General features: G+C 44.3%; 1 protein-coding gene across 3 annotated transcripts in view; it reads left to right on the forward strand.

Moving 5' to 3' along the window:
- Window positions 1–4,781: 4,781 nt before the first annotated feature.
- VPS13C (vacuolar protein sorting 13 homolog C) overlaps window positions 4,782–25,185 on the forward strand; it is a 157,411-nt gene continuing 137,007 nt past the window's right edge. Inside the window, exons 1-5 of one of the 3 annotated variants that reach the window (XM_059714788.1) lie at window positions 4,782–4,929; window positions 5,317–5,360; window positions 12,500–12,542; window positions 14,588–14,683; window positions 15,407–15,508. In XM_059714788.1, coding sequence (XP_059570771.1) covers window positions 4,830–4,929; window positions 5,317–5,360; window positions 12,500–12,542; window positions 14,588–14,683; window positions 15,407–15,508 — 385 coding nt within the window. In that variant the 5' untranslated portion in view covers window positions 4,782–4,829. The remainder of the gene's footprint in view (window positions 4,930–5,316; window positions 5,361–12,499; window positions 12,543–14,587; window positions 14,684–15,406; window positions 15,509–25,185) is intronic. The other 2 variants (XM_059714787.1, XM_006275348.4) reach the window with 2 other exon arrangements.

Below are 25,185 nucleotides of genomic sequence, written 5' to 3' on the forward strand. Positions count from 1 at the left end.
GTGCTTGGACATGCACTTTGTTGTGGAGCAAATTGTGCCACTTGGGGCAAAATAACTCAGGTCTGCAGCCAGGGGGAGCTAGAGCCTGGGGCCAGCACCTGTGCTGTCCCCAGCAGTATAAAAAGCTGCTCTGTCCTGGCCCCATCTGTACAAAAAGCTGCCCTGGCAAGCAGCTCAGGGCTACTCACTCTCAGGAGTTTCTGGGGCCCAGCCACTTGGTACCTGGGGACACTACCTCTTGTGCCAGCTGGACTGCTGCAGCAGCATCCCAAATCCATTTTTAAACATACCCCAAAATCCATGTTTTTCCACAATTAAAACAAAAGATCACTCTATACACACACACACACCTCGAAAGAGAGTCAGTGATCAGTTGGGCAATGCTTTATTGGTATATTTACCGTGTTAAAGTAGTGTGGAAGCCTACTAGTGTCTCTATCATCATGATAAAATAAATTCTAAATACCCATGTGTTGATGTGTGCTTTTGGTTTTCTTTGCACATGATGGGTGTATGATGGGGCGATGTGGTGTTTGCAGGAAGGGGATGGGATGTGGGTTGATGTGTGGGTAGGTGTGAGGCAATTGCTGGGGGGACCTTATGGGGGGGCTGCTCAGGACGGGTGGGTCCCCTGGCCCCCACAGAGTGCAGCCCCCTACACAGCACATGGAATACCCCCCACACAGGGCCCAAGCTCCCCCCAGGAGGGCCCCAGCCCCCCTGCCCAGGGTCCCAGCTCCTTCCTGGAGGGCCACAGCCCCTCCCCCCCACACAGTGTCCCAGCTTCCCGATGGAGGGTCATAGCCCTCCCCTGCCCAGGGTCCCAGGCACCAAGAGGGCCCCAGCCCCCCCATCCAGGAGTGGGGCGCTCTGAGCCATGGCGGCAGGACCTGGAATAGCATGCAGCAACTGCATGCCAGGCCCAGCTGGGCCTTGCTGGCCCTAGGGCCTCTCTGCTGCCCGGCCAGGCCATGGTGGCAGGACCCGGTGCAGCACGCAGGGACCACATGTCAGGCCCAGCCAAGTTCCACTGGGGACTGTCTGCTACCCGGCTGGGCTGGTCACTTGGCAGCAGGACTTGCAGTGTGGGGAACATTTTTTCATTCCTGCACATGCCTCTTGCCCCACCTCAAAGGGGTTTGAGATGGGGCAAGAGGCACGTGTGTGCTCGTCTGGATGCATGCCATGAGTTTTCAATGCTCTGCTGCTAACTGTACTTGGCATTAGGTAGCTGCCTCTACTTGTGAAGACAAGTAAAAAAAATTAATACTTCAGCCTTCTCTGCATCATCCATAACTAAATTGCTTTCTGCATTCCATAAGGGACCTATGGTTTCTTAGATCTTCCTCTTACTTTTGACATACTTGTAGAATCCCTTTTTAGTGCCAATGTATAGCCCTTGCCAGTTACATGTCAAACCATGTCTTTACCTTCCTAATTTTCTTCCTGCATGCCTGTGTGATATTCTTATGCTCTTCCCTAGTATTATGAACAAATTTCCACTTTCTACTTTGTAACTGATGAACATCATAAATAGGGATGTACTCTATATGCAATTTTGCGTTCTTCACAGAAACTGTGAAAAAAAGTGTTTTACACGAACCCTGCAAAAATGGAGACTTTTGTGTGGAATCAACAGGAAAAAACTTACTAAAAATAAGATGTTGGCTTTCCAGGGGGAGCCAGCAGTCCTCAAGGCCACTGCAGCCTGGCCGGTGTTGGGGGAGCAAGAGCCACCGGCATTAAGGATACCAGCAAAGATGGTGGCTGCTCCCTTCTCCCCCAATCAGCAGTGAGGGGCACGGCTGCACGATGGGAGACCACTTTGAAAAGACCGCAAAAAATGGCACTGCGCACCATGAGCGGCTTGTGATTTTTCCCTCACCTCAGCAGGAATTAAGTAGATCCCTAATCATAAGCATCTCAGTACCTGTGTGTGGGATAGGAAAAGAAGCTTAATGTGCCCTTCCAGCAGTTAATTTTCTGTCTGACTAATTTTTTGCAAACAAACATGTATAAGACAGGATCAAACAAATAAGAACAGCACCACCAAAAGTAGCAACAAACAAAACCAGTCAACCAAAACCTCAGAATTTTACACTTTAAATAATTGCTAGCGTTTGCCTTCTAGGTTTTTAGTTGACAATTTGGAAGGCTGGGACAAATTACTTGGGGCAAATTACTTTACACAGGAAAGCTCCTGAAGTATGCAAGATCTTGTTTATGCTCTTGCTTTATCTCAGAATATTTGTTAGTACTTCTGTGATTTATTTCCTAAAAGGTTCTGCGAGTGCTAATTTGTATTGTTCACAGATGGCTTTCTGATTCAATGGTATTCAAGTTTTGCAATGATATTATAGGTAATGAGCAATTTTATGCATGTTTACTATGATTACATTGTACTCAAAGTTAGAATCTATTTTTAAATTTCTGGCAGGTTGATATTTGAACTACATATTATGGAATCTGGCATTATAAACTGAATAAGGGATAAAACCAAGAACTCATTCTGTGCCATTGCTGCTATGGTATGTGGTTCTGGATCTCACTGCAAATGTATTTTGATTTGTTTATTGCAAATACCTACACACTTTTATTTTCTATATGCATGACAATGCAGCCCTGTGTGGTATAGTTGCAAACAGCGCCCATAACAGCAGTTTTTGAGAACCAATCTGATCTTTGCAACGGATTTACCTTATATTTTGCTGTGTTTGCAATGTACTTAGATATTTTAGCTTTTCACTGGCTAGTAATATTTCCAGTTAGGAAATTATACTAACTACACTTGCAAATGCTTAGTGAATAGTAAAAATGAAACCCATCTCTTTAAAAGTGTATTTGTCTGAGGCTAACAGAATAACCAGCTACCAAATTTTTGATGGAATTGGTATCTCTTCATGTGGCTTAGGTTTGTCTTGGAGATCTATAACATACTGCTAATTCTCATGACTCTTCTAAGAGCTGGCTTTTAAAGAGAATGTGCTGTTCTATGTTTGTAAGGGCTGTTCTTTTGTGGATCATGGACCCCTTAACATTTTCAAATGACTTTGTGGAGCTTCTTTTAGTCTCCTTGAGATTTACAGTGCTCTCTACTGTGAACATAAATACTTGCTGACCTGTCATAGAAGCAATACTTCACTTTTTACTTCCTCTGCAGTGCTACTCACTCCTGGAAGAATGTTAAAGGGGTATCATTACTTCTTAATGATCTCTAATGGGTTCCTTTCCTCTGTGAGTTACTCAGATACCTTAAAGTGCTATATTTTCTACAACAATGTGATAAAAGGTCTCCTGCAGAAGAAGCTGTATAGAAAAAAAACGACTGGCTTGACTCCTGTTACATGGCAAGGCAGTGACTGCTTAACCTAGTGGTTGTTAGTACAGAAATAAATAGCTCAAGTGAAAGATGATTGTCATCTTCTTAAATTGGAAATTAACTGGTAAAAATAAAATGGACAGCTGCTGACTCATTCTTACAAAACAAGGCGGGAGAGAGAGGAAGGATAAACAAGACAATCACTCCTTTCCCTATACCAGGGGGAGCTCCATTGCTGGAGTGGTGGGCCAAAACTACTCAGCTCAGTTGGAGACAGGCTGGCCTTCTGATCTGGCTGTTGCCACCACTTCTGTCTTCTGCCCCATGTACTAAAACTGCAAAATCTTGCTCTTCTCTGGTCAGATAGAATAGCTCTGCAGGCTGGTTTTGGCCTGTAGGTTGCCAGCCCCCGCCCTATATCATAAATTACATGAAGCAATTAGTCCTGGTGTTTGTTTCCTAAACCAGCACTATGGAAGCACCTGGGAGTCACAGCCTCCAGCTGTAGCTGCTGTCACAGAAGCAGTGCATTTGAACAGAACCATGCCCTTGCCTCATCTCCTGTTCCAGAGGTAAAATGTGTGTAGCAACTTGCAGTGAAATGGGAAACAGGGGCTTTGGCACATCCCTGTTTGCACAGCAGGATAGATTTGATGATATTTTTGGTTGGGCCCACTCTACAGGGCAGTGGTGCTCAACCTATTTGCCACAGTGGGCCACACTTGCGGTCTTACCCTGTCAGGTGGGCTGCACCCACACAACTCGCTCCCAATGTATCCCTTTCAAAACCGTTTTGGCAAGCTGTCACCTGGGCAGAAGCAGTGTGCCCAGCAGCTGCACGTGGCCTTTCAGGCATGCTGCTGTCTGTCCTGCCTGTTTCCCAAAAGCAGGCACAAGGCACAACAACCCCTGCCCCCTCCTGCTGCTTCTCATCCGGCTGCGGGCCGGGGTCCCAGCCTGGCAGGCCCTGCCTCTCGGGCGGCGGGCGGGTAGGGCGCCATCATAACGGACAGTCCCGCTTTTTGCTACTCTGTCCTCTACTGAAACACAACCCAGCGCCTTCACAGCCTCCTGTTTTTCCAACAGAGAACATAAAGGCGTCGGCTTTTGTATCAGCAGAAGAAACCCGAATGTCCTGCGCGGGCCCCCCTCAGGAGCACGAGGCCGGAGCCGGCTCGCTCTCTTCGCACCGCCCCAGCTCCCGCTTGCTTGGTGCCCGCCGAGGGCGGAGCCGCGCGCGCGGAAGTGGCCCCGGCGGGTTTGGCCCCAGGCCGCGCTTGGAGGAGGGACGCGCGCAGCCCCACCCCGCGGCGCCCAGGAGCAGACAGACGCAGGGGGAAGCCCGGGAAAGCGCGGGCGCGCGGGCACGAGGCAGGCGGGGCTGTCACGCGCCCCCCGCGGTCACGTGAGGGGGCGGGGCGCGGCGGGCCGGGGCGGGGGGCGCTGCGCGTGCATTTCTGTGCGCTCCGCGCGCGCCTCGGGAGCGGGGTTTGGAGTCGCTGCCGCCATCATGGTGCTGGAGTCGGTGGTGGCGGAGCTGCTCAACCGCTTCCTGGGTGCCTACGTCGAAAATCTCAACAAGTCCCAGCTCAAGCTCGGCATCTGGGGCGGTAGGAGCTGCTCCTTCTCCCCTCCCCTTCTCTCCCCCCGCCGCGCACCTGTCGGGAGTCTTGGGAGGGGCTGCCCCCCCCTCACGGATCGGGGAGGGAGCTTCGTGGGGCTCGCCCACGCCCCCCCCCTCCCGCCCCGCACTGCGGGCGCAGAGCCCTGCCCACCGCCGGGGGGAGAAGGAGCTGCTGGAGGGTTGGCTCTGGAGCCCATGTGGTGCCCACAGCCGGAGACACGCGTGGATGGACCCTACCCCCAGGCACGTGCTGGTGCTAGCTGCCTGATTATAGTCCCTGATCCGCCTTGCACCCCCAGCATGCCTGGCTGCAGCAGTTTCGTGTCCCGTGGGCTTGCAGCTGGCCTGACCGCGCCTTCCTTGTGTCTTGCAGGCAATGTGGCGCTGGATAACCTGCAGATAAAGGAGAACGCCCTTGTAAGTGTTCCCACAGCACTGGGACTCTTAACCTTTCTAAGGGCTCCCCTTGCACCCCTGCCGCTGGGCCACGGGGCCTCCTGCTCCTCACTTGGTCACTGAGGGCTTGCTTTTAACTGCCAGTGATTGTTTCTTAAAACCTAGGGCACTGTTTGTCCTCAGGCTTGAACAGGTACAACTGCATGATGAAATGAGTCTTCCTCAGTGGGTCTAACCTCAGCCCCTCTCTCCACCCCATAGGTCAGAAACTGGAGATGGGAAGACAGTTTAACTGTGTTGCCCGTGTCCTTTCTATGTTCTTCTCCAGCTTGGCAAGAATATAAGAGCTCTTGTTGACCAGGTTGGGCTGCAGCTCCATCTTGTCCGGTCTGCTGGGCTGCTTTCCTTTCCCATGTGAGGTCCATCACTGGGCAGCGTACACTGGCTCCTTGGACTCCTATGAGGGGCGCTGGGCGCTGTCCAGGTGCTCTGCTCGGTGTCCCCCCTTTGGCATACTGTTTTTAAACCTCTGACCTCACTGCTGTCGCTGTTATGTCTAGTTGTCTCAAGCATTCAGTTGTTGCCTATCTAGTGACCTCCCTTTCTAAGGGAGGCCTATAGCATTTTCTTGTGGGCATTAGCCCAGGGTCTCCAGGCACTGGGCTTGTCACGGAGGCAGAGAATGGATACTGAAATGGAGAGTGACCTGGATATGATTAGGATCCAACCCCCCCCCCCCCCCCCCCCCCCTTCCTCTCCCACTTGTAGCCTTTAGGATTTAAGGTCTAAGAAGTTCCAGTTCAGAGTCTGTATCCCTAACTTATGTGCTCAGGAGCTACTGATGCCCCTTTCCTCCAAGAATTTGTCCAATCCCTTTTTCAATCTGGCTGAACTGTTAGCATCCACAGCCTGTGGTGGCAAAGAATTCCACATTTCAAGTAGAGGCTGTGTGAAAGCTTCCTCTGGTTTATTTTAAATTTACTACCTTTTACTTTTATTTGATGACCCCATCAAGAAGTCCATAATATTATGGATGCTCAACTCCAATCTTAGACTTGCTCTGTTTGCATATCTGATGGGTCCTTGTGTCTGTGTGGAGCCTCCTTGGCTCTAATCACAGTGGTAAGTTGTAGGCCGAGAGGTTCTCCTTTTGAGGCTGGCCTGTGCAGTAGGTGCCGGGACTGAGTGCTGCAGCTGTCACACTGTCACTGGTAGTAGTACTGGTAGGTTGGGGAAATAACAGGGAATATATTTTCTTCTTCACAACTATATAGAAAATATTTTGACCACATTTTCATTCTTTACAGTCCTTCGTTTACTTGAATAATATTGAAAGAGTTTTACTGGAATATTAGAGCTTAAATGAAGAACTCATTCTGTGCCACTGCTGCTATACTGTGTGGCAATAGATACAGTTCTGGGTCTCACTGGAAATTGATTTTGATTTGTTTATTACAAATACCTACATACTTTTACTTTCTATATATGCATGACAATGCAGCCCTGTTTGATGTAGTTGCAAACCAATCTGATCTTTACAATTGATCTACCTTTATATTTTGCCTATATTTGTAATGTATTTAGATATTTTAGCTTTTCACTGATTTACTAATATTTCCAGTTAGGAAACAACACTAACTACTAGGGCAGTGCAAAATTTTGCTGGCTGTTTGTTTCGAGACTGTTTCGACTCATTTCAAGCTTGAAACAGTGAAATCAAAATGAAACAAAGGGTTTTGAAAGAGCCTCGAAACAAAACAAGGACAATCATTTCAAGTTCTGAAGCTGGGCTTGCCTGCAGGGAAACGAAAGGTAAGGAGAGGGAGAGGGAAGAGGAGGCAAAGGACGCAGTGAGGGCATGCTTTAGCACACGCTGGAGAAGAAACACCTGCAGGAGAGGAAAGAAGAGCTCTGTCACAGTTTGGCTGCCTGAGATGCTGCTGATGCTACTGCGCTGCTGCTCACTAAGTTATTTTACCTCTTGTTATTTAAAGTGGTGGACTGAGATGAGGCTGTAGGGGAGGAGGAGACCTCATTGGGGCGCACAACTGTGTCACGTAGAGGCCCCAGCACCAGTGCGGGTGCGCACAGACACGCATCAGGAGTTTTGCTTGTCAGCACCTTGAGGTGCAGTTTCCCAGAAACCCCTGCACCTATGTCCTTGAAAGCCGGCAAGCTTTATGCCCTCAGAAGGGACTACCGTCCCTGCTGTTTTCATCCAAATCTGCTCCAAAATGACAGTTATAGGCAGTTTTGTGCTTCCCCATTATAGCCTATGGGCGAAACATTGAAACAGCTTCAAAACAGCAAACCTGTTTCGACTAAATGAAACGGAACAGTGCTTTCGAAACGAAATGAAACTTGAAACGAAGCACTGTCCTGTTGAAATGGAAGTGGAAAGGAAATGGTGCTGTTTCGCACAGTCCTACTAACTACACTTGCAAAGGTTAGTGTATAGTAAAAATCAAACCCATCTCTTAATTTGTATTTGTCTGAGGCTAATGGAATAACCAGCTACCAAATTTTTGATAGAATTGGTATCTCTTCATTTGGCTTAGGTTTGTCTTGGAGATCTATAACATACTGCTAATTCTCGCAACTCTTCTAAGAGCTTCTAGAGTACATACTTCCAGTACTGTGAAGTGTAATGTCATTATGGGTACTTACTCTGACAGTGCCAGAGTGAGATGGCAGAACAGTTGAGGCCTTTTTGCTATCTAAAGATAAGAGCTTGAGACCTGTTCTAGACTTGTGTGGGAGGCTGTCCATCCCCCATATATCCAGCCATGAATGGACATGTTGTTATTAGGTTGCAAAGTCAGGTGGCTGAATTTTCTGTCACTCTTTGTAGAAGTTAGAATGCTTTAATTATGCTAACTTAGGGCCCCTTAGGCTTGGGTGGAGCTTTGTTTTGTAATTTGTTTTCCACCTCTCTCTTCTTTTCTCTTGCCTCTGCTGCCATGACTAACTGTATCTATCTGTGGTTTGCATGAGGATGAGACATTTTGATGGAAGTTGCAACATTCTTCTGAAGCAGTTGTGTTTGGGTGTTTTATGAAGATTTAGGGGAAACTGGTAACTGAAACTTGAGATCTACTCTAAAACCTCTTCTCATTTTGGGCTCTTTTAGTATGTAGACAAGCTACTCTGGTTTAACTTTGACCCATGATGGGGATCTTAATGATGCTTGCCAACTTGAATACAAAGATCTCCTCAAAACTTGTAGATGGTAAACAGTATCTGTAGTGCTGTCTTCCTGCTCTGCCTGTAGCTGCTCCACAAAAGGCTCTTGTTTTGGTCTCATTGCAGGACTAGGCCAATGGGCTTTTCCTTAACCTAGCTGAAACAGTCTCTATTGTTTGACACGGGTACTTTTTATAAACAGAATTTTGGACATTAAACAGGGCACTTAATTAATATTTTAAATTGCTTCACCTGCAACTCGGAAGATGTCTAAACCTGGTGGAAATCTTTTTACTTCCAAAGATCATCTCAATTGGAGAACCTTTATAAGCTTTTTGTGAAACTTTATTTATTTTGCGTATGTAGTTTCAGTATATTGTTTCAGACATTTTAAGGTTATGTAAACTCCAATGTGAAGAGCTTGAAAGCCACTGGGTAGCATTGTTGACTTGTGTCCGTTTACAGTGTGGGACACGATTTTGTGAAGTAAGGATTAACAGTTCTTAATTTTGAGGGGTGCTAAGACATTTGCCTCCAAACTAGTCTCCCTAGTAGAGATGACTTTGATTGGTTTTTATTTGATCCTTGAGATTAAAAATACTTCCTTCTTTGCTGACTTGTTAAAACCAGTATGCCCAAGTACAAAGGTGTTCCTGAAATTTTTTTGGGATATGAATGAGTATCTGTGTAGTACAGTGAAGTGCCAATTGAAAAATACAGTTCTCAGTTTAGAATAATGAGATCTAAATTTTAATATTAGAGGCTAGTTAAAGTGGATTAGAATTGGTATAATTTAAACCTTTTTGACTTTGTCACAACTAGTTCTTTACAAACCACAGATGATAACACTATCAAGTCTTGATAACACTTGTATGGTCCAGTTTCTTAAATGGAACCAAGAGTCTGAACTAGCTGCTTGTCATTTCTTTATTTGGGTTCATGAATGTAGTCTATTCTTGACAAATTTAGTAGGGAGTGTTATGTAGAACTTCCCTTCATTGTATTAATGAGGAGTTTTGTGTAGGTATTTGGCAAGTTAGGTAACAGTATCAAAAAAGTGTTCTCGTATAAATACACAAAATGGTAATGGCAATTTGTTCTCATTTGAACAGTGGAGACTTGGCAGGGCAAGCTTATACAGAAAGTTGTTTAATGTCTCACTTTAAAAGTATGTAGACTACTTGAAAGCAGGTTATTTTAGGGGTTTTCCCCCAAACTAGGCAGTATTCTCTTTGTAGGACAGAACTTTTATAAATATTTATTCAGAAAGTTTTTAAAAAAAGAAAAAGCTATTCCTGCAAGCTGATTCACCTAGATGCAGTAATCTGCCCATAGTCCGTAGGGTGAAGACTCTAATGCATGGTAGGTTACTCACATTCTGGCATTTCACTAAAACTTAATGTTTTTCTGTGATGCTGGTTGCAACTAATTTTCTTTTTAAAGAAGCTAATGCAACCTTGATTTGCCACTTCACATCTGCCATAGGTGATGGGGTGGTTCATTCAGTCCTCGGTTTGGGAAATGATTCTGTTTATGATGGGGTACTTCTTCATAGATTTCATAGACATTAGGGCTGGAAGGGACCTAGGAAGATCATAGAGTCCAGCCCCCCGCCTGAAGGCAGGAAGTCAGCTGGGGTCATAGGATCCCAGCAAGATACGCATCCATTTTTTTTTTCTTGAAGGTGTTTAATATAGGTGCTTGAACCACCTCTGATGGCAGGCTATTCCAGACCTTGGGGGCTCAGACAGTAAAGAAATTCTTCCTCATGTCCAACCTGACGCGGTCTTGCAGTAGTTTATAACTGTTCAACCTTGTCATCCCTTGGGGTGCTCTGGTGAACACCCCGATAAACTTATAGGTGGCCACCAGATCACCCCTGAGCCCCATGGCTCTCAGCCTGTCGTCGTAAGGTCTGTTTTCCTGACCTCTGATCATACGCGTGGCTCTTCTCTGGACTCTCTCAAGCTTCTCCACATCCTTTTTGAATTGTGGGGCCCAAAACTCCCCAAGGCCGAGTAGAAGGGGAGAATGATGTCCCAGGATTTGCTTGAGAAGCATCTATGGATGCAAGCCAGCATTTTGGTCGCTTTACTAGCTGGGGGAGATGCTCTTGGATCTTGCCCTCATCTTGAGTGAGCAGCTCTTCTCATCCCAGCCCTTTTGGTGTCCTGCCAACCTCTCTAGGGAGGAGACTGCATCTCCTCACACCCCCTAATTTGGTTTATCATCTGCCTGCCCTTCCCTCAAATAATAGTCTCACCAGTAGGATACAGCCCATGCCCCTAGGCATATTCTTTGGCATCTTTGGGGAATTAACTCATAGTCATTTGGGGGATACAGCTGAACCTAAGGACTGAGCTCCTCAATCAGAGCAGACACAGAACCCATGTGGACCAGGCATGGTAACACATACTGCCCAGAGAGATATAGCCTACCCCCTGCACAGACAGAAGCTGACATAGCTTTGCTGCTTGTGTTCCCATTAGTCAGATGGGAAGTGCTTTCTCTTTGCATAGTGCAGTAGTTGCTGTTGGTGAGATGACATGTGCTATGCCCCTCAGATTTTCTGTGGCAGGTTTAGGGGCAGGGTGCATGGGGGGAGGGTGTGGCAGCACAGTTACACCCCTTTTAGGCTGGGCCATGGATCAGCTTTCGGTGCAGGGTCTGGGGTGGAGGGGAGTGAGCACTGCCATTATTGGATCTGCTCTGGGGTAGGGGAACCAGGATTTCTTCACAGAGAGAATAGGGAGTGCAGGGAGCATCAAGAGAGGACCGAGCTCGTCTTTTGGTATGAGGAGCGAGGGGCTAGTGACCTGGCATGCTGACATTAGCCCAGGAGTATAAATGGCCTGTACTGCCCACTGGGCAGCCGTGGTGTGTCGGGCAGGGCAGTAGTTGAAGGTTGGCTGCTGCTGGGGGACATAGATTCATAGATGTTAGGGTTGAAATCAATAGGGCCTAACATGTGCTGACATTTAACAAATGTGTTTTCCTGACTATGCCCTGATAGGCTTGTCCAGTTTCTGAGCATTTAGGGGCTGCACATTGTGTGAGCTGTCTCTCCTACTTCATACAGGATGCGTAGGTTCCCCAGGTGCCCGCAGGCAGCACTGGTCTGCCCCCTGGGGCAGGCAGGGGCAGAAAAAGGAAGCCTGGAGGAGGCAGTGGAAGACCCCAACAGGGATAGACAGCAGGAGCATTGCAGGGAGCAGTACCTCCGTGGGAGTCTGCGGGCTGCAAGTTAACATGCTGCCGGCTGCATGTGTCCCCTGAGCTATGAGTTTTGCAGTCCTGGTTTAGAATACAGCTGCAAATACATGTGTATTTCCTCTTTAAGTTGTTTGAAATTGGAGCAGATTCTTCTTTGTGGACTTCTAGCTCTAAGGTTTGGATAGTTGTTCTTAAATAAATGAATAAACAACAATTATATGAAAAAGAAAGGTAATGAGTGTTTTTTCTCCTGGAAATGAGCTCTCCTGGCATTTGCTGGAAATGTATGCATGGTTATGTATAGTAGTAGCTTAATATGCTTTAAGTCCTAGATATTAAAATAATGTAGAACTATGTTTAGGCATGTTATCACACTGTAGACAATGAAGACATGCCTGCTTCTTCTGGGGGAGAGGGTGTGTGTATGTGTATGAGAGAGAAATGGGATAACTAATTTTTCTCTTAATAGCTTCCCTCAGTTTGCAATTTTACTAAAATACATTAAGTATCTCTATATGTAGTGTTAATTGACTCAACTTTATTTTTGGTTAATTTCACAGATTATCACTGCCCTTACACTCTTAATGTATTTAAATGTAAGGAATATTTTTCTCTGTGATAATTTGGTTTAAGGCTAATATCTACTTGAAAAATTTTGTTTAACATAACTAAAGTTCTCTTGTATAATATCTAGCAAAATGAGTTCGCTTATAAAATGGATGGTAATTCTGAAACGAAGATTACAATTACTTTTTTCCCAACAGAGTGAATTGGATGTGCCCTTTAGAGTAAAAGTTGGCCAAATAGGTAAGTAATTATCACTATACAAGTGGGGAATTATCACTACGCAAGTGGTTTACTGAGAAAGTAAGAGCCTTGTTGCACTTAAGTGGCTTCTGGAGCTCTTAACCCTTGGTCTGGCTGCACATTTTATACCTTTTAAGTGTCTTAAAGCACTTATTATTCAGTTCAAAATTATGCCATTCCAGGGGAGGATTATCTCCAATCTGCCTAATTTTCTTCCTGTTCCAGTACTCTGTGGCCACTTCTTCCTCCAGCTATTCCTCTCAAGTTGAATTCCTCCAGTATCTCAGAATGCAGTGGCCCCTCCTGACTCAGGATGAGCAGGGATGCTGGGTGCAGTGGGGCTGGGCATGGTACCTTGCCCCCTGGGGACATCAGGCAGCGTGAGCACCACAGCCCAGGAGGACTTGGTGGCTGTGGTGCTTCCCTCTGCTGCCCGGACTGGCTTTGATCCTGTCAGTGATTGGCATTGGCAATATCTGAGTTCTGGAGGAAAAAGCATTGGGTCCCTCAGAGTTAAGGCGGTGCCTGGCCCCACCAGCAGCCCAGGGTTGTGCACAGGGTGGCAAGCACTGCCTGAGCTCCAGAGAAAGAAGGATTGGATGCCAGAGCTCAGAGTAAACAAGCTCCAAGGCTGCAGCCCTAGAGCTCTCTGGTTTTGCTGAAACAGACACAGTCACTCTGCACAGGGTGAGACAGCCCTGCTCTTGGTGTGGAGCTGTTGCATGAGTTCCAGTGAAACCAGAGAGCCCCAGGGAAGCTGCTTTTCTCCACCCCACTCCCCAGTCTTTCTGGTCTAACTGAAACAGACACAGTGGCTCTGCACTGAGAGCAGGTCCCCCCAGTTTAAGCCCTGACAGCCCTGCTTTCATTGTGGAACACCCACAGTCCGACTTGACCAGAATGTCTCAGGGGGTGGGGGGGGGTGGGAAGCACTTGGTATTGTAGAGCTGTGGCAGCTCTGCTGAGAGCAGGGCTGCTAGGGTTTAAGTCTGACAGCCCCGCACACACTGTGGAGCTGCTTTGTCAGTTTCAGTGAGGCCAGACCACCCCAGAGAAGCTGCTTCCCTGGGTCTCTCTGGTCTTTCTGCAACTGCCATGGTGGAGGGCTCACTCTCTGCCTGGTGGGAGCCCACCCATCTGTTCCCCAACCAGGGGAGGGATGGGGGTTTGGCTAGACACTGGCCCTGAGAAGGGGGCAGGGAAGAGGTTTATTTTCCCCCCCGCACTCCTTCCTCTGTCCCACTGGCATGGACCAGGCTCAATTGAATAAACAAATCAATTGGAAAAATCTTGCCTGAATGATTTTAAAATCCTGTTTTAGAGGACCTCAGTCATCTGAAACTTGTCAGTAGGGACCTCACTAATGTGGGAACTCTTTTGGGAAAGTAAAAGCTACTCAAATCTAGTGGGGGGTTTCATCCACGCTAATTAATTTCTGTTTCTGGTAGTGATCACTAATATATCAACTCCTGGAAATTTTAAAATGTGTACGTAGAAGTGCCTAAACATTTTGAACCATTTATTTATTTATTTATTTATTTATATTTAAAAAAAAACAACTTTTTTTAATAACTTTTTTTTATATCTTTCTGGAATCTTTCACTTTAGGTTTTTTTGTTTTTGTTTTTTTGTTTGCTTCTTACTTTACTAATCTATGTATCCAAGTTAGACTCTTTTCTCTACAGGAATACAACATGCATGCATGCTGGAGCTATTGTTTCCCATACTGAAATAAATGGCTTTTAAAAATTTGTCTCAAGTCCCTGTTGTTTAAAATGTGGTCTTACTTCCGAGTAACCTTTTACTTCCTCTTGGTCCAGTTGCTACATTTTATTACTTGAGGCATTGGGGTTCAAAAACGTATGGGTCAGAAGTATTTATGAACTGATGAATTTCCCAAATGTGTATCTGGTTAATAACTGCATTGTCTCAGACTGGGTAGCAAATAAGTATCTGAGCCTTAGTTCAAACCAAACTAAGCTTTAGGTTTATTCATTCACCTGTAGTCTAAAAAGCTGAATGTATATTGTATTTAATCTGTTTAGATAAGCTTACTCTGAAAATTCCTTGGAAGAATTTGTATGGTGAGGCAGTAGTTGCATCTCTAGAAGGCTTGTATCTACTCATTGTTCCAGGAGCAAGTAAGTAAGATCCTAAAATCATAATGAAACAAAAATGGTTTGAAAAATGTGAAAGCGTAAATATCCGATATGCCGTACTAATTACTACTAAAATAGAACTGTTAAACAGCACGGTTGACATAGTCTGTTCCCCAGTGGAAACAACAATATTAAAGTATTTGTGGGGTGTTTTTTTTCACTCTACCATTTAGGCCTACATTGGTTACTCATTGCTAAGCTTAACTTGTAAACAGAAAGCTCCCTTGAAGCTTTTACATCTGACTGGGGGTAGGGGGGAGGGGTGTTTAAGGGCTTGTTTTCTCCTTTTTCCCCTCCTGGAATAGGCTAATTCAGTGGTTCTCAACCTTTCAGGCATCACGGCTACTGGTAACAGTCCTCTCCCCCTGCCCTCCTCCCTGCCGGCTCTTGTTGGGGGGGCAGGGCGGGGTGCTCTGGCTGGCTTCACCCTCTGGCTGTGTCCCCTCTACTATGGCAGGGCTCTGGTTCCCGCCATTCCCCTCTGCCTGCAAGGTGCGGTCCCCACCATCCCTCTCAGTCCCCACTGTAATGGCAGCGCTCTGCTGTCTGTGCTGTCCGTCTAGAGCACTCTGATTGGCTGCCGAGACAGCCAGTCAGAGCGTGAATAAAGCATTATGGACAGACAGAGATTCTAAGGCTTTTATAATATTAGAATCGGTTGTCTAAAGCATGAAAACTTCAAATATGTTCAAAACTCTCTTCCAGGCATAAAATATGATGCAGAGAAAGAAGAAAAATATTTACAGGACAATAAACAAAAGGAACTTGCAAGAATTGAAGAAGCCTTGCAAAAAGCATCAGCGAAAGGTAATTTTATTTACAGATTTAATGAAAAAGCTTTAAGCACTCCACACGGTACTGGAGAAGATGGACATTAGTCTATGACTTCACAAGTTGTACATCTAATTTTCTGATTCTATTTGTCTTCTTTGAAGAATGACACTTCCTTGGAAAAATGAAAATATAATCCTGCTAGCTGAGTCTGTAGTTACATTGACTATCGTTAGTTTGACCATCCAGTATACAATATATGCAAAAGTTACTGATGCAATTGTTTTATCTCTGCAATGCATGAGTAGCGAAATTGCTTTAACTTTGACCCTGAATAAAGCAGAGTTAAAGTTAGGGGGATTTAGGCAGGTCATATCTCTGAAGGATCACGCAGCATATTCTTGAACAGCAGCTCTTCCTCTCCCTTTTTTTAAAGCAACTAAAAAGTATACTTAGTCTGAATTGCACTTCAGAAAACTAACTGGCTTCATGATTTGCTATTTTATTCCTGTCTTATCCCATTCTGAATTATTACCTTATTGCCTTAATTTGCATGTTTTAAATCCACTTACAATGGAGAGGCCTTTATTCTTTTTCATATGTTCCTGTAATGTTAGAAAACTGAAGAAAACACTTCATACTGATTAATTCTCCTTCCATTATGTAAATCCATTTGGACCAAAAATTATAAATTCCGATTTGTGTTTTGTGTTCACTCCTGTAAAACTATTTAGATGTTCCTTATAGAATTAGCCACACTATGGTGGGATGTAGAGAAAAGCTTAACTTTAGGTGTGTTTTGTTCATATACCTAACTTTCCTTTTAAAATATTAGAATGTTTTTTAATGTTTTGTTTTTCTGAGAGAAGATGGGATAATATCTTGCTACTACTGTTGTAGCTAGACTCTTTCCTCATGGCTGTGGCTAGAACCATGAAGCCTGGCTACAACCATAGAAGGCTACAACCATAGCCATGGTTGTAGACTCATGGCTGTGGCTAGACTCTTTTCCTCCTGGCTGTGGCTGTCAATAAAGCTTCGTTCATGCTGAAAAAAATTCTTAGGATGTGTTTGTTTAAATTAGTAATATGATTGTTTGCCTTCCACAAAAGAGACTAGGGCAGGAATTTGTTGCTGCACCTGTAAGAGATGCAACACTGAACTTAGTCAGGGGGAGAAAAGGCTTAAGGAGTTTGTAAGACATTTTTGTACCTTTTTTGATCCTCACTAGCCCTTCTCTTTTGGGGATGGAGGGAGGCCCCTTGGAGAAAGTTTAAGTGGCACTGGAAACGTACTTGTCTAAGTTGCCCTGTGGGACATTGGTAGGAATCTCGTTAGTATTTGGCCTTGATTCTAGCATGTTTCAACTCTGGAGCTTGAATACCAGCTCTGTTATGACTAATGAATTTGTTGTTCTTATCCAAGCAAATTTCACTAGCTTACATAAATTAACAGAATCTACAAAGTTCTGCAAAAAAGAATCCACAAACAAAAGTGAGCCCAGACAGCATTTCCATGTAGTTGTATAGTTCAGAGGCTTTCAACCAGGGGGTACTTTGGAAGGCCCTAGGGGGTACGTGGCAGTAGCACGGAGAAGCTGGTGGCACTTCTGGTTTTGCTGCTGTATGGGGGACACCTCCCCCTCAGCCCACCTCTCAATTGGATGCTGGGGTACCCCAACCAAAAACGGTTGAAAACCCCTGCTGTAGTTCCGAAAGTGAAACATGGTAAAGATATTTAAAGGAGTCAGGCTGTCATATATATGTCTGTATTAGGTGTTTGAAGAACTAAAGAACTGCATGGGGACAGTGAAAAGCTTCTTTCTGCCTTTGGTCATCTTGTTAGTTACAGATCAGATGTAATACAAACTAAAGCAGCGGGGGCCAACCTTTTTTGGCTGGCAGGCCACAAATTAACCCTGCACCCTTCCTGAGTGTCACTTTACCCCCCCTTCCACATCTACTGCTCTGCTTTATGCTACTTGTATTATCTGCTGCCATGCTGCCTGTCCCTTCTCTGATCTGCTGTGGCACATACTGCAAGTTAGCTGCTCCTGAACTAAAGTAAGTATATGCACTTAACAGTTTCAGTGTTTCCTTTGATTTTGAAGTAAGGAGAAATTTAACTCCTTTTGGAAAGTCATGAATTTCTTTCAATGAAGTTGAAGTAAAAATTGAAGTACGTTTTCATTAAAAAACCAAAACTTTTGCATTTTTTTGGTTATTGCTACCATGCGGACCAAGGCAATCATTTACAAGACTCCTTGTATGGCTTGCAGAGCTTAGTTTACAAGGACATCAAGCCTGGTGGGTATGCATGGTTAAGTATCTTTCTTTTTTAAAAAGTGGCTAAATGTAGAAGTGGGGCCATCATGAGTTACTTGCTTGTTAATCAGATTTTTTGGTAAATAGACAAATTGTAGAGACTCTTAAAAATGATTTCAACTACTGGATCTGTGAGAGGTTACTTAAAATGACAGGGCAATGGTTAACCACTGCCTTTTGAAAGCAGGGCAGTAATTATGAAACATGACCTATTGTCTAACTTGCAGGTAACCTTATAGTTAGGCTACTGATAAGAGGAAGAAGCAGGTCTGCAGCCCAGCCTTTTATTTATGTGCACCATAAAACATGAGAACAAACATTTATCCCGAAGTTTACCTGGCTGCCTGTGACAGCACAACTTAGATTCTCGCTTAAGCTGACTGGTGAGACTCGAGGCAGGAGGAGGGTGGCATGCAAGTTGGCAGCAGGTCTTCCTGAATTGGAGTTCTCCAAATTTCCTTTTAGCCTATACCCAATGTTCTACAGAGGGCATTTTTAACATTCTAATGAGCTCTGATTTGGTTTTATTTAAATTTCTTGGTTTCCCTGAAACTTTTGAAACTGGACTGAACCAGATCTCTTGTGGACTTAAAAGGTGTCAATTAGTTGGCATTTATATCCTTGGGAAAGAGGGAGAGTTTCTTATGTTGTTTCCTTCCCCATTGTGGTACACTGTTTCTGTTTTATTCTTTACCTTAATTTATGAGTGGGGTCAACACCTGGGGGGTGGGTCTGTGGGGGGAGAGGGGGCATGATAGATCCTGTAAGCCAAAAAGTGATCTTCATCATAAAGAGGTTGGGGACCACTGCTTTATGATCTTCTCTGATGGGCTGTTTTTGCTTTTACAAATTTAGGCATTTTAACAAATATCTGTTATACCAGAAAAAACATCTAATACATTTGGTTATATCAATCACTACTACTACTACTTTCAGATAAAACTATGATATAGTGTATTTGGATTATTAAATATATGGTCTTTCCTTATCTCCTAGCCCTCATGCTTTGTTTAATTGTTTCATCGTTTCCTTTGCTTGTTGACTAAGTTAATTGTCACATCTGCAAAGGTGTTAAGTGATAAAATGGGATTCCAGACTAGTGTTAAGGGATTGACATGGTACCAAGGTTATTTATTGGGATAGCTACTAGTATGTGTGGTGATTGAGTGTTGTTGTAATCAATTTTGCCCAAGGGTTCATCACATGCTTCCTTCTGATGACTTCAGGTATATCTCCCTTTTAAGGCTTGGTTGACTACGTTCTTGGCAGTGACATATTGCTTCAGTTGCACTTGTATGCATGTAAGGGCTGTTAAGGTATTCACTCCTAGCTGCAAAGTAGCCTTTGCCAGGGTGGCACTATCAGTGGTAAGGGTATTGCTTAGACTTTGGCTTAAGTCTGCCATCTGCAGTTTTAAATGACTAACCTGTGCATAAACTCTTTTTGCAAGGGAGTGTTGACTTTCTGCAGGATCGATCCTAGGGTACTTATTTTATTTGCCATTACTTCTGAATCGGTGGAATTGATCACTTGCATCCCAGTTCCTGCAGCTCCAAGAACTGTCAGCTAATATTTTTCTTTCTTTTTTTTTCTGTGGTGACAAGAACTTCACTTCTTAACTGTTTTCTCCAACCCCTTTGTAAGGGCCGTTTAAGATTTAAGCACTGGGGTCTTTCTTGTTCGATCAACATGGATAACAAATTGATTGGGATGCTAATTGCCCGGACAGTTGGCTGAATTCCCACATCTAATTGTACATCTGTTTTTACTATTGCTGCATCCACTGTCATTTTACATGCTTCTCCACACACTGTAACTAGTTGTGTTTTTTCTCATGCTGTTGGGACCCCAAAATTTCCAAATACCTGTCAGGGCTAACTATAAAAAATGTTTGCATAAAGGTAGTGTTGCTTACATTGTGAGTGGCAATATGTTGAGCCTGGGTGGTATCAATTCGCCAAGTAAAGTTGGACTGAGAAGAATTGGTAGTGATCATGAGGGACGCACAGAATTGGCCAGCTGGAATCCAGCTGGGGATCATGGACCAATTTAGTTGTCAGTAAGCAGGATATTGAATCACTGGAAACAGGGGGGTCAAATTTAAACTGTAAGGCTAGGATGTCACTTGGGTTTTCCAGGGTGGCTGGCATCTAGGACAAGGTCTTGACTGTGTTTGCTGTGGGGAACATCTTGGTAGTCAAATAGGTAGCATAGGATGGTTCATTATTTGGACTACTATGTCCATACCTGGATAATAGTTGGTGAGCACCAATTTGGCATAAGCCCAAATTTCATTCCACTGAACTACCATTCCTAAGCACCCAGTAGAATTATGCACTGATCAAGTAATCAGTACACTGTAAGCTGGTTCCTTTAATTTGTTTACACCACAATGGAATTCTAGATTTAGTCTAGGCAGATTCCAATCCAGAAATTCTGAAATAGTGTCTGGGATTTAAATGTGTCACACTGCATTTCTTTTGATAATTTCCAGCAATGATGGAGTACCAGAACACTGACAGCCTTGCTCATAAAATGGTAGGCCTGACTGGGTGTTTTGTCATTCTCCTTTTTGGGTGTCGTCTTGCCTCGGGTATAAGAGCCAGCAGCAGCGTGAAAATTTCAAAATACAGAGAACACATTAATAATACCTGAAAAACATAATGCAAAAAGACGGGCCTAACGGATCCAATCAATACCACAGCATAATCACAATTCTTTTTCTTTTTAAAGAATAGAAGGGAAGTTAAACTGTGAGGAGTAGAACCATTTCTGGATTTTTCTTTTTGCCTCATGGATTTTCACTTGATGCGCAGTGGGGTTAGCCTTGGTGGTGATACCCACTGGACTCTTCCAGATAGGAGCAAAGGTAACTATATCTGGGGATCAATACATGACCTGGTCTCCAACTTCCCACTCCTTGGGTCATAGCAACAGACCTTTTCCCAAGCACTTCTGTCGTCAGTCCAACACACAAACATGAATTAATTTCAAAAGAAATATTTACCATCCTAATTAACTGAGGATAGACATTTTACACAGCTACATACCAGACAACTAGGATCCTGCTTAAAATCACCAGGAATATAGTAAGATAAGCTGGAAGTGATGCCTCTTCTCTCTTTTTTCCAGAAGGACCGGTTGCAAAACGTGCATCCTCTTGCACTATGCAGTTGTCATCAGTATTTTGTATTTTAACTTTGTGAGTAGGCTGTAGCGTAGCTTGAGTTTCAGTCATCAAAGGTTCACACTGGTTACTCAGAAACAGGCTTTGGGACTTCTGCAGCTTAGCCTAGGCCCCTTGAAAATGGCCAAGACTGCCAACAGATGTAATGGCTTTCTCTGAAATGGCACTTAGAAAGGCATCAGAGACTGTCAAGTCATTCTTTCAAGGAGATTATTCAAGTATCTAATGGTATTTGAGCAGCCAAATTGGATTGATTTTACAATGAGGAATATTGCATCTGCTATTTGTCCTTGAAAATGTCTTTGTTAATCATCACTTGACTTCATTCTAACAATATTTATCAAGTGTGCTCAGAATTGCTGTTCCGAGGCCAGTGTGGCACCACATTATTACAGCCAGTTGCATTTAATGAGGTGGCCTCAGCTGTTGTAGAATGGGCCTAGCTCTATTCAAGTTAGTGAAGTTATGTGGAGGCCTCAGGCTTTATAATACAAAGGCTAGGGACAGAAGTTGTATTTGTTCCTGGGTAACTTGTCCCTGTGTTTTGTCCTGAGACAAACAACCCCCTCCCCGAGTTTTAGTATGTACATATATCACTTTCTGATTGGGATACAGAGAATGGCAGAACGCAGTGCTGCTTTTCTGCTGCACATTCAGCGATGTATTCTGGGGCTAACTGTATAGACATACCTTGCAGTATCCTGGAAAAACTGTTTCCACTTCTTTTTTGGGACAATGGGCATTGATTTCTGTATGATTGCACTTTTGTCCCAGGGTGAAATGGTTTATTCTTGGATAACCGCTTTGCAGCCGAGGTGACCCTTATTGAAGTCTTATTCAACAACTCTCTGAACTAAACTGAAGTGGGAAAAGCTGATGGAATGAAAAATGGGAATATATCATTAATAAAGATATGCTGCCAAATTTAAGTTGTTTTCTAACAGCCATGTTTTATGTTTTTATTGGCTGTCCTTACTACTTTCATTTCATAAATAAATATACCTTGCATGCACTTGCCATTTTCAATAACAAAACTTGATGGCTTGTGAGAGAAGATGAGCACTAAACTAGCCTTCCCTTCATAAATCATAGGCTCTTAAAACTAAGAAAATGAATTAAAAACTTGGAGAGTGACTATATCAGAATGTTAAGGTATGCATGTGTGTAGGCATATCTACATGTTCATTAATGTGCCATAATCACAGCACATTAAGTTTAGTACTAGGGGTGTGTGAAGCTTCAGTCTCTGATTCAATTTTGTAGAGATTCAGCCTGATTTGGTGGCCAAATCTCAATGCAATTTGGATTTGGAGATACCCTTTAATCTCTCTGAATCAAATTGGAACCCTCCAAATCAATTCAGAAATTTGTTAATTTGGACATAGACACAGCTTTTAAATGTTTTTTTTTTTTTTTTTTCCACGTACCTCAAAGTACCAGGTGGCTCATGGATGCTGGGGTGGATGGAGCGTCCCACAGGAGCGTGGGAGACCCCCCCACCCCCAGTTTGTTCGGCAGCAGACCCAGAAGTGGACCAGAAGCACTTCTGGGAAGCGCGTGGGGGGGGGGGGGCCTCAGCTCAGTGACTAGTGCCTCTTGGGTCTTGTGGGGGCACCCAAGATCTCCCTGTGGCTGATCACTGAGCTGGGGGGAGGTGGGGGGGGGGGGTACCACATGCTCCCTGGCTGACTTGGAAGTGGACTGGAAGTAGTACCACTCCCCCCCACGCCCCCCCCAAAACGCTCCTGTGGGACACTTTATCCGCCCCAGCATCACAGTGTTCATGAGCTGTGCCTGGCACCTCGAGGTATGCAGAAAAAACATTTAAAGCTGTGTCTTTGGTTGAATTGCTGATTTCTCTGAATCAACATCAAATCGTCAGGTTTGGATTTGGCTAAATTGAATCGGGGACAGGGATTCGAATCAATGAATCAAATCACTGTTCCTGATTTGGGCTGAATCTAAATCCAAGTTGAATATGGCCTGTTTTACACACCCCTATTTAGTACCTGTAATTGGTGCTACTGTGAATTAGTGCAGTTAAATGGGTTTTTGGTGATGTTAATGCACAGTAGATTTATTCTGCTGTGCATTAGCATGGCTTTTGCCATCACATTAATGCACAGTTGAACTAGTCTTCTGGACATTGTGTCTCCTGTAGACAGGCCTCTTAGGTGGAGTGTCTTGCTTATTTATTTAATTTTTTCATTTTAATTTATTTTTAATAGTTTTGTCCTGTTCATGTAACTAGCAGTTCTGTGTGCTCTTTATCATTGGTCCATGTGAAGCAGGCAGCAGAGATTTATACTGAGCTGTTTAAGGTGGAAGCAATTCCCATGGGCATCTAACTGAAACATGAAATAATTACAGACGTTACAGACAGGGTTACCAACATAAAACAATTTATTTATTTATTTATTTATTCATTTGACACGCATCTTTTACTGACATGTCTTACATTATATAAATGGAACCTTTCTGCCAAATTCTGCCCAAAGGCTGGGTTCAGATTTAGGAGTTAAACATCAAACATGATGAAAAATATTTGGCTGTCAGGAGAGGAAAAAAAATTAAATTCTTTCATTGGCAACTCTGCTTGACTGCAGCAATAGTTTTATTCCATTTTCTGCCAGACTGATACTCACTCCCCAGCCTTACCCTCGCTGGCTCTGATCTCCCTATCTCAGCAGGGACTTCCAATGAAGAACTACTGTCTGCTTACCTGTGACTTGAGTGGTCACAGCAGAGGACACAGCAGCAGCAAGAGCGCATAGTTCGGGAGGCTGAGCAGGGAGCTAGAAAGTAGGGCTGTGTGAAGTTTCACCAAGTGTTTTGTTTCAAAGCCGTTTCAATGTGTTTTGAGCTCAAAACAGCAAAATCAAAATGAAACAAATAGCTTTGAAATGAAATGAGAGTGCTCAAAACATTTCGAAGCAGCCTGGTGGTGGGAGGCAAAGGAGAGCCAGGGCTGTGCTCCAAGCAGCTCTGCAGCCCCATAGAGCTTAGCCTAGTGGCAGGAGGTGGAGTGCAGCCCTGGTGGCGGCGGCTGCTGCTGCTGCTTCTGCTTCTTCAGTATTTATAAGCTTCTGGACATTTTGGCAACCCTGATTTCAGTTATCTCTGAAACGGATACTAACTTGGGGAAACTTGAAGTTAAGGTTGACCTTAATAGTAATTGAAACTTATGGAGGCATAGAAGTGGATAATTTATGTATTCAAACAATATTAGGTATGTTGTGCTTTGTTGTGGAAATGGGAACGTAGAAGTATGCACATGTGCATGAGTTGCTGCAATTATTTTCTTTTGAAAAATTTTGCTAAATTTTAATTGAGAGTTCATGAACAGAAGTACTGAGAAAAGAGTGGTTTTAGAAAAGAACCCGTGTCTTACTAGAGGCTCTTTCAGACCCTTGCCTCATGGTGCAGTTCATTATAAGAACACAAACCAAAGCTGTTCCCCAGAGAGAAGTTTTCTTTATTTTTGCTGTCCCAAAGAGAATGCATCCATCCTTCTAAATCAGTGCTGTGCTCAACTTTTAGACCATGTGGGCTGGATGAGAGGCCCAGGGCTTGTTTGCAAGCTGGATCCAGTGGGGGGGTGTTCTGCAGGCTTAATTTTGCACATCAGCTTGAATGTGTGTGCCAGATCTGGCTGCGTGCCAGCTTGACCCCATGCGGTAGATACAGCTGGGGAGTCACTCAGTGCTCCAGTCCTGTCTGGCCTACAGGGGCCACATCATTCAGCCTGCATTCCGCAGGTCTAGAAATCTAGTGCCTGGGAACAACAATTAGTGCTGCTGCTGCTTTCCTGTCGCCAAATTTCTGGATCCACAGGGAGGCCCACAGGCTGCATGTATGACTCTATAGGCCAAGGATTAGGCACTGCTACTCGAAACTTCTGCCACAGGTAATCATTTAATTCAATAATCTTCTCCTTGCTACTTCACACTATCTTGCATTCCTTCAGTAGATGCTATGAGGTGGGGCTGAAACGTTGGAGCAGGGCAATTCCCAAATCTATTTGGGATCCTGCTCTGTGAAGTAATACAGATACAAAAATATCAGTTTCACAAGTGATCAGTAGGTTAAATGGCATAGCTAGTGGTAGGGGTGTAGGTTGTAGCCGTGTTGGTCTAAGGACATAGGCAGACAAGGTTCCTTGGGTGAGCTTGATATCTTTTATTAGACCAACCCAAATAGTT

This window comes from Alligator mississippiensis, chromosome 11 (genome assembly GCF_030867095.1).
Source record: "Alligator mississippiensis isolate rAllMis1 chromosome 11, rAllMis1, whole genome shotgun sequence".
NCBI lineage: Eukaryota > Metazoa > Chordata > Crocodylia > Alligatoridae > Alligator > Alligator mississippiensis.